Genomic DNA, 10972 nt, shown 5'->3' on the forward strand with positions numbered 1-10972 from the left:
AATGCTTTAAATTATATTATTTATTATTTTTAAAATTAAATATTTATTCATTTATTAACTATGAAATTTAAATAATTAAAAAATACAATTTATTAATTATTTAATGTATATAATATTTTTTGAATTGTTGATAAAGTCTTAGGTTTAAAACAAAATTGAAAGTTACGAACTCTAGTTTGTTTCTTATCGTTTTTTTGTTGTTTTATGTTTTTTTTACAAAATAGTAAAATATTTTTTTGGTTACAAATGTGTGATTAAAAAACCATTATCTATATTACTGTTTAGTGTTGGCCTTCATGTAAATTGTTAACACATATTAAAAAGTTTATTAATGTTAGACTAAGTCACCCAAATCATTAAAGGGCCATTTTATTTGAATTATTTTATTATTGATATCTATTTAAAAAAAATCAGTATTATATTTATTATAATTTTATTTTTATTTAAATCATATTTTAAAACTATAGATATTTAGAGAAACAATTAGAAAAATTAGGACAACATTTCAAAATATTAATGTTTTTTGTTTACTAAATAACTAATAATTAGAGATATCTAATAGTTAATTTGCTATTTCATTTTTTAATAAAAAGTAACACAAAATAACATATGTGCACAGTTTAAATTTATGTTTATTAATAAAAATAAAAGTTTATTTGTTTAAACAAACAAAATAATAATACTAATACTAATGATAATTATTAGTTTACAAAAATAAAAATTAAATTGTTCAAAACAAAGTAAAAAGTTTGTAATTTTTATTATTTAAAAAATTTTGTCATAAATTATATTCAAAACTGATATTTTATAGAAATGATCAAAACTTTAACATAAAGTATGTTAAAGGATTCAAATTATGACTAATGATAAAAATCATTGTTATCTAACAACAGAAAATCAAATTATGATATTATAAATAATTTTCATATACTTTATAATAATAACTTTCAAAATGATTAATCATAATTTAGATTTTTTATATACTGTACTGATATGTATATTGATATAATAGAAAGTATAAAATAATAAATTATTAATACTAATAGTAAACAAACAAAGCTATTTTACGATTTACAATATTTATGAACTTAATGTTAATAAATACTGTATATAAGTGATATATCTGTAATACATATTTTGTATATTTGAAATTTTAATAAACAAAAAATAAGTTATTAAAAAAAAATATTTTATAATTATAGGTCTACTAAATTGCTATTATCAGTGATTTTATTAAATATTAATACAACTAAATAAATCCAACCTTCATATATGGGTTAAAGCATTTTGAAACAATTTTATTTATAAAATAAATATATTATTATTAATATAGAAATTTATTAAAATATTATTATCAAATTAATTTAAAGTATAATATTTTTATAATAAGTATATAATTTAAAACTATTAATAATTAACACGTATTTTATATTAATTTTTATAGATTTTTATAGATTTTTATAGTTTTTTATTATAAATTTTTTTATACTTCATAAAATCTTTGATAATATTTAAAAATTAAACTAATGAGTAGTAAAAGATATATTTTAATTCATTTAAAAATTTTATAAAATACAATTAACTTAAAACATGTTCATATTATCTATTTTTATTTATAAATTTTTAAATCCTTATTATTTTTTTCATACATCAATTGTTAAAATTTACTTTGTATTTTATATTAGCTTTATGTAAAACTTTTGTTATTTTAAAATGATATTAAATATAATTTAATTACATTACATTATTATATATTTTATTTTTATATCATAAATTGTTTCACAAATAATCTTTAATTTATTTATTTTAGTTTATTTTATACACTTTACAAATATGATTTAATACAGTAATTCTAAAAAAATATTTTAAATTAAAAACAACATATCAGTCAAAATAAGTAATAATAATAATGAGTTCATTATTTTAAATAATATGTACTGTCAGTAATTATATTAAAATATTTATTGTCTGCTTTATTATTTTAATAGATTTACCAATTTTATATATTTCATTACAAATAATACATATTTTATTATTTTTGTGCCATTAATATAAAAATATAAAATATAAAGTTTTAATAAAAAATTACAATTTAAAAGTTATACTTTATTGCAGTATCATTTTTATTTTGCAATTACAAAATCAATTGACAAATAATCACTTTCTTATTTAAATTAATAAATATATAATTATTGAGGTTATCCTTAAAACATCGGAAGGGTTTATTTTATAATATATAATATATTATTTTAAACAAAATATCCGTAATTCTTATTTATTAATAATTGCTATTAATTAGAAAATTACATTTAATCAATGAATTAAAGTATTAAAAATTTGCAAAATTAATTCACAAAATACTTTGTTTATTTGTTATACTTATAAATAAATTAATACAATTCAACCAAAGCGTGAGATCATTATTAAAGAGAGAGAGAGAGAGAGAGAGAGAGAGAGAGAGAGAGAGAGAGAGAGAGAAAGAAAGTTCATGACATTATCAAACCTAATTAATTGCCAATTGTATACATTTTGCCAATAATTTAAACAATAAAATATTTATTTGTAAAAGTCTTGTTTAATAAAGTAAATAATTATTTCACAAATAATTCTAATTTACTATTATTGTGTCCTAAATTTATAAAATATATTATTATTGTTTGCGTTTATCTCATTAAATAATATGTGTTTAATAATTAACAAAAATTTAAACAATTGTAATATGTAATATTTAAAAATGTAATAAAAGTGGATATGTCTTTAATATTAACACTTAACTCTTTCAAAAAAGTATACTACTCATTTAATTTAACTATAAAAGTAATTTTTATTAATTTATAAATACAGTGACAAAAATATCAAATTAGTCCATAATTTTGTTAATGTCTATTATATATAATTTATTTTATCAATTTCCTATTTATGATATATTAATAGATAGTTATATGATATACCTTCCGAATATTGGTTACGAGTGATAATAACTTATTAAATAAAAGTTATCTGTTATCTTAATCACAGCATAAATGAAAGTATAATAAACTATTAAAAATTTACGACAATTTTTGTAATGTAAATGAAAATGTAAAAGTAAAATAAAAAACAACAATATTTATAATGTTAAATATTGTAGTGAATTTATTAAGCTTAATCATAATTTACTATATAAATGTATATTTATTTTATGTCAAATTAGAAACTTATAAAATAAGTAATATCTATATAAACTTTATTATCATAAGAATAGACACAACAAATAAATGTTTAATTACTTAAAAAGTATAAAAAATATTTTAAACAAACAAAGTTTAAAATAAGAAATAGTTATATCAATCTATTAAAATTATTTTGACACTAGTTTTAAAAAATGATCAATTACTACATTTTATTACATTTATTTATTTAATAACAATATATAGTTGTATTATAATTTTTATTGATTAGTTATATTATAGAATCAATTTTTAATATCAGTTAAATCAATGCCAATGGTTTAAAACTAGTAATTAAGTATTTTATCGAATATTATTTAACATTATATTATATAATATAACCTACATTTCTGTTTGTTTTCTATCATTTAATTTTGATTTTATAAATTAAATTTACCTAATATCTATTATTTATTATATTAAAATCAAATTGAAAATATAATAAAACAATGTATTAATTTAAAATTAATGCAATAAAAAATATTTTAACATTACAGTAGTTAATTGTGACCAATACTTAAACATAATATTATCAATTCATAGATTTCCTATTTGAACGTAACATTTATCCACTTTTATTATCAAATAATTGTTAAATTCGTGATATAATAAAATTATAATAGTTTATTATTGCTTCAATAGTCTCATTATATATCATAGTTACTATATTATAGGATAGTATATCAACAAAATTACAGATTTATTAAAATAAATAAGTTATGAGTAAATTATTTGAAAAATGATTAGTAATTTTCTGCTAAATTGTGATTTGTATTATTTTAATGCACAGATTTGATGTGACTTCCTATCAAAACTTTAGTTAAATTAAATAATAAACAGAAATATTTAGTTTAACAGCAAATATCTAACTTATTTTAATTATACTAAACTTTAACTTCAAGTTTTCAATGTTTTTTAATTTAGTGTAACATGTAGTGCACTCTATAATCTCAAATAATTTACATGTATTTAATTTAAATAAAAATAAAATAATTGAAAATTATAATAAAAATAACATTGTATACATAAAAATGTATAAATTATATGATATCATAACTCAACCCATTATTTGTTATGACACTCCCACTCATTACTTAATATATTTTATTATGCCATACTGTATGGCCCATACATTAACAATAACATAAGCACAATATTAATGTTAATAACACATACTATATTAGCTTAAGTGGTCAGTCGTGTGTCGCACCGTTAGATAATAAAAAATAGGTAAAACTGTTTTGAAACACTAATAATAGTAACACAAATATTTTTCTTAAAAAAATTATAACACTTAAAGTTAGTATTATTATTATTATTATTAGTTGTAGTAGTAGTACATTATAATAATAAGTTTTTAAAAAATATACACTTTATTATATTCTCAATAATTACTGTCCACTGATTTTATAATAAAAGTTATTTTAACAATCAGTTGTTGAACTAAATATAGAACAGAAAAATTATATTAAATATTAAGAAATATATTTTTGTTTCACTAAAAATGTAAATTTTTGTTTCAAATAGATTTTTTTGGTATCTTTTTGTTGACATTTATTTATTTTTAGTTTAGTTAAACATACAAACATTTAAAGACAGTCAAACTGTTTTAGTTTATGAATGGTGTAAATAAAAGTTTTCTCTAAGTTCTCACTTATTGTTGATTTTTATAGTAAAATGTTTTCAAAAAAAGTTTACAAAATCTAACAAAAATAATAGTTTTTAAATAATAAAGTTTATTTTAAAAAGTATTGATTTTGTGTTAAAAATTATTTTAAAACATGAGATATTCATTGATGAAAATACTGCTCGTCCTAGTGTTGGGTTTGATCACCCGATGCCAGTCGTATAGTCACCTAAAATATCTGTTACCAATCATCAAAAAAGGTGCGGTGGCCGCTGCAGGTCTGGCCAGTATAGGATTGGGAGGCAAGAAAATAGTACCCATACCTATTCCTATACCAATTGAGTAAGTTATTAATGATATTCATAATTTTTATATCATATTTCAATTTATAATCCAAAAATAGATTTTTACTAAAATATTTTACTTTATAAAAATTAATAGATTATTCCCGCCGCCCATTATTGGTCCTCCAAAACCACCACCATTTCTACCGCCACAACCTGTGGTAATAGGTGTGGGCAAAGGTTACGGAAGATTGCTTGGTCCGGGAGGTTTTACTGGAGTTGGTCCTGGTGGTCCCGGCACTTATTACAGTGGTGCCAGTGGATGGGGCGGTGCATTGGGCGCACCATTTGGTGGCGGTTTGGGTGGAGGTTTTGGTGGAGGTTTCGGTGGCGGTTTTGGTGGGGGTGGCGGTTTTGGTTATGGCTAATAAATTACTATATTATGTCTTATAAACTGTTAAATAAATGTATATAAAGATTAATGTCATCATCATTGTTTTAACAAATATTTTAATTAAATAAAATTTATACAATAATTCTTAATATCAATATATTTATATATAGATAATACAAATATTATATATAAATTATATACCAGTATATTATAATAATACATGTTTATATAAAATAACAAAAATTGCAATAATCTTTGTGGTATTTTGGTTTGTTTTTATATAATATAATTAATATTTGTGTCTAGTCTATTTTACATGTTATTTGCTAAAAATAAAGTTGAATTTAACAATAAACGTATTATTTTTGTTATTTAATTAAAAATTGCTTATTTTGTTTATATAAAAAATAAAAGAAATGTTTTTATAACCCTTATTCATAATATTAATTAAGTTAAATAGTGTTTAAATTTTTATTTTATATAATACAGTATCTATAATTATTACTGTATAATTTAATTGTAATATATTAATTAAGTAATATTATAAAAACAATACTGTATTGATTGAATCTATCTTTAAAATTAAAATATTTTGAATTGACATATAATTAAAATTCTTTATTTTATTTACTAAAATTTTTAATAATCATTTTAAAAATATTTAATTAAAATAAAGTATTAATATTTTTTATAGGAATTATTACCATATCTTTTAATAATATGTTTTATAAAAAATTGTATTATATTTTGGTTTATTTATAAACTAAATTAAAAATATGTTGGCAATAGTCCGGTACAGTACTTGCAAATCACGTGATTAGATAGAAAGTGCAATAAACTATTGGGTGTCCAATGAATGGACGGTAGAGAAAGTTTTTATTATAAAAATTAATTTTTCAAAAGTGTTTATTAAAGCATAATATTTGTTAAGTAAAAGTTTTTTTAGAAAACTCAGTTTATTTGTTAATCAAATCGTGAGAAATTAAACGATTGTCAAAAATATAAACTCTTGTATTAATAATTTTTTGTTTGTTTTGTGATTTTATGTAAAACAAAAATCAACGAAAAAATCACTAAATATGAGATTTTATTTTAAACGATTAGTTTTTGTATTTTTGATTGTTTTGTTAATAATATGCAAAACAAATGGTAAATATCATAAATATTTGAAATATCTTCCGTACGTCAAAAAGGGAGCACTCCTTGGTTTGGCTATGACTTATGGAAAAACTAAAATACCGATTCCGATACCGATTCCAATAACTGTTGAGTAAGTATTATAAAAAAATTTAATCAATTATTACTTATATTTAATGAATTTTTCATAGTGTACTTCAACCACCTATAGTTGGTCCTCCCTTTCCTCCATTTTTCCATGGTAGCTTTGCTGGACCTCATGGAGCAGGGGGTGGAGGTGGAGGCTTTGGTGGAGGATTTGGTGGAGGCGTTGGGGGAGGCGGGTTTGGTTTTGGTGGGTTTGGGAGACGATAATCGTGTATAGATTTAGACAAATAATTTGAAATTATACTAAAAATATTTTATAATACATAAAAAATTCATTCAAAAATTCTTCATTACGCCATATATTTCAAAATTACAAAATATTTATCATTGGTTTATATATATTTTTTTATATAATCATATAATAAAAATTTATATAAAATTTATAAATTTTAATGTTTTTTATGAGAAATAAAAAATTGATTTATAATTATTATAATTTAATATAATCTTTAAGATATGGTGTTGGTATTATCAGTGGTGATGGGATTAAAAATTTTTAAAAATTGTTTTCAAATATAAAACATTATATTCTAGTCCTGTAAATATATTATACACATAATTTTTATAATAAATAAATGTTTTTAAATTGATTATTTTATTTAATAATTTACTTTTTTGTATATTTTATTAGTGCATGTTATAAAATGTAACTTTAAATAATGTTAATTAATTGTATTATTTGTTTAAATAAAGTATTATATTTATAATCAAGAATTATAATTAATTTCAATAATTAATATTGTAAATAATAAATTATATCTGAGTGTGCTTAATAATATTTTTATGATTATTTTTTAAAAGTTATTAGATTAGATTTTTATCTAAAATTGTAATATATAAATCTGTATATTTATTATTATACTGTAAAATACAGATAACTAAAAATACATAATCTTAATTTTTATGAATATTATTATTTAAATTGTATAGTATTATATAATTTACATAAATATTAAAATCATTAAATAAATAGTAGTTTACTTATGAATGACATTAAAATAAGTAACAATTTGCGAGAAAACATAAAATTAAAGTAATACTGACCTAAAAGTTTCGGACAGTTGATTATGATATGGATAGTAATGCCAGTCATACAAAAAATCACATTTATTTAATGTATATATTTATAAAAATTGTTTACTTGTTTTTGACATTTAATTAATTTTTATGTTTTTGATTCTATAAATAAAAGTTATGAATGCATAATATTATATATAACTGTTATTATTATCATTATAAAAAATTATAGATGAATAAATTGTGGCAAAACTTAGATATCATTTTATTTCCAGTTATTTTGGTTCCGTATTGTAAATTTAAATTATAATTTAAATTATTAGATATATTTTGTGAGAAAAACATAAAAATAGTTACTATTTATGGACAGTGGAAACGGACTGTCGCACCGACATCTCATAACACCCCCACTTGTTTTCCCTATTATTAATTATATTTAAAGTGTTTATATGTAATAATCCAATAAGAGATAAGTGTTCACGAAGTAAAAGTGTCCATAAAATAGTAGGAAAAACACTTTTACTTAAATTATAATAATAATAAATACAAATAAATTATATTTGTTTGTATTAATAACATTTTTTTAAATATAATAATGTTTTTATGACAACTTTATATAGATTAGAGTCACACACTATATAAATACAAAGATTAGAAAAAATATTGTCATTTCATTTTATAAGACACACGAAACAAAAGTTTTTATTATTACTAATATATAATAATAATAATGTGATTTAGTTTTTATTTGAAAAATGAGTTAAACTTTTTAATGCAATTGATTTTTAGTTTTGTGTTTGAATGTAGAAATTGATTTTTGTTTGTTTTTTGTTTTATTTGTATTTGAAATTTGAAAAATGAGATTATCGACTGCATTATTGTTTGTTATGTGTTGTGTGATATACGATGAGATCTATCGGTGCAATGGGTTTACTGATCACCACTTTAAGAGGCAATTATTTCATTTCCTATTCAGACATAAACATCATTTGAAGAAAAAGGGCGCCGCCCTCGGAGCCGCTGCTTTAGCGGCCGCAGCAACCAAAAAGAAAAAAGTGATCCCGGTCCCTTTTCCTCTACCTATACCGTATGAACTATACTTAACATTTAGTATGCTATTGCTAAATTAACTAGATAATATCTTTATTCAATTATAGGATTATTCATCAACCAGTAATACATGACCCATTGTTAACATTAAAGTATATAAAACAAGCAAAGTTTCATAATCTCGGTTTCGGTGGATTACACGGAGGTTTGGGTGGATTTGGTTACGGTTAACACACTTATCCTACGTTTACATTATATCTATGCTGTTATTTTACATGACATGCAATTTATAAGCCACAATATTTTCATTATTTTAAAATCATCAAAAGTTTTTTCGTAAATTTATGTTAACATATATTTGTTGTCAATTGTTTTGTATGTTCATAATTGTTATAATAATTTTCGATTATTATGTAAATATCTGTATGTACTGTCTGTATATAATTTGTTTTATTTTTTGTTTTACTTTAATGTCTAGTCTGTCATATGTAATAAATGTTAAAAATTTGTGACAAATAATATATTTGTAAAGATTTAAAGTTAAAAAAAATAATAATTAATTAGAATTTTTTTTAATTTAATTTTATAATGACACTGTAAAAATATCGTTGTTATAACACATAGTATATTTTATACTATTAATTGTCAATTATTATATAATCAGTTATTATTATAAAATATAAATATAACAATGATATTATATTTAAAACATTAAATAGACTTGGTTAAATATTATAAAACAAAAATTTAAACAATATTTAAATAAATATTTATTTTATTTAAATGTAAAGTTTTTTGATACGTCAAAATACAGTTGTTTAATATAATATTTTATAATAAAGTACTTAATTATTTTCATTTCTATTAATAACCATATTTATTTACAGATAAAATATATTATGTATACTTAATGAAAAATTTTCTATAATATTTAAAAATATTAATATTGATTAATAAAAATTTGATTTTTTAGATTTATAAATTTAATTTAAATAGAAATTACAAAAACATATTCATAATAGAAAAAATGTATAGCTTTACTATTAAATTAACTTTTTTATCAATTAATTTTATTGATCATCAAATATACTATTCATTGCATTTCCTGGTTTATAGTAATTACGATGACAATCATTTCATATAATATAACTATATTACGTATACTGTATATACTGTATTACCTGGATTATATAATTTAATGGCTCAGCCCTACAAAGGCTTTTGTCCTAATATTAAGTATAGTTTATAAATACTGTATTTTAATTTCTTTATAGAAATGTATGTCTCTATGTTAAGTTGGTTCTGGTTTTGACCGGCAGTTTGGCATTAAAATTATATAAAGACTTACAATATATTGTATATATTAAAGTCAATTACCAGTTTGTGTTCCCAATTCATGTGACTTAGCACTCGTAGTACACGTGCTGTCATTACAGCATTATTAGATAAATGCCATCGACTATTGGGTATAGGTATTCATAATATAAATCATCTCTAATAACTATAGCCAAGGTTATCAACATTTCTATGTATACTTAAATCAATTCAAATGTTTTATAGCTAATACAGTATAAATATATTTTTAAGTATTTAGTAAAAAAAATAAAATTTAGAAAATTTAGTAACTTTTTTGTGCAATAAACTAGAAATAATATAAATATGATAAAATTACATAACAAATACTGTATATTTATTTTAGTCTACTGTATACAAATATAAATCTAGCTAGCACATTCATACAGTAATTACAATAAATATTTTATGTACATAAACTTAATTTATTTTGGATAAGTTAGCGATTAAATAAATAAAAAGAAAATTTTAATGTGTATTTTCATTTGTAATTTACCGTAGATTAGAAAATACTAATAAAATATATGGAAAATTTGAACATTTTTGTTGTTGTCTTTATAGGGGAAAAAACAAAAAATGTTTCAAAATGTACATGGGTTATTTTTAGTAATGCTGTCAATAAATCCATGTATAAGTTGAATGACCGTATCATAACATTAATTTAATATTAACTTTGTAGACACTCTCTACAATCTACAGTACAGTACAATAATTTTATTAATATTGCATATAATGTATTGTTTTAGTACTGCAA

At 19.9% G+C, this 10972-nt stretch overlaps 1 protein-coding gene across 1 annotated transcript; it reads left to right on the plus strand.

The window, feature by feature from the left end:
* The first annotated feature begins 4990 nt into the window (after positions 1–4990).
* LOC128953789 (uncharacterized) lies at positions 4991–5548 on the plus strand. Its single transcript, XM_054299309.1, has 2 exons — positions 4991–5178; positions 5278–5548. The coding sequence occupies exons 1-2, from the start codon at positions 4991–4993 to the stop codon at positions 5546–5548; spliced, it is 459 nt and encodes a 152-aa protein (XP_054155284.1).
* The last annotated feature ends 5424 nt before the right edge of the window (positions 5549–10972 follow it).

This window comes from Oppia nitens, unplaced genomic scaffold (assembly GCF_028296485.1).
Source record: "Oppia nitens isolate AA-2021 unplaced genomic scaffold, nextdenovo-longstitch-racon4-pilon3 scaffold23_pilon_pilon_pilon, whole genome shotgun sequence".
Classification (NCBI taxonomy): Eukaryota; Metazoa; Arthropoda; class Arachnida; order Sarcoptiformes; family Oppiidae; genus Oppia; species Oppia nitens.

Coding starts and splice junctions, on each gene's coding strand:
- LOC128953789 (XM_054299309.1), top strand. CDS start 4,991: ATGAGATATTCATTGATGAAAATACTGCTCGTCCTAGTGTTGGGTTTG. Junction 5,179..5,277: donor CCTATTCCTATACCAATTGA/GTAAGTTATTAA, acceptor AAAAATTAATAG/ATTATTCCCGCCGCCCATTA.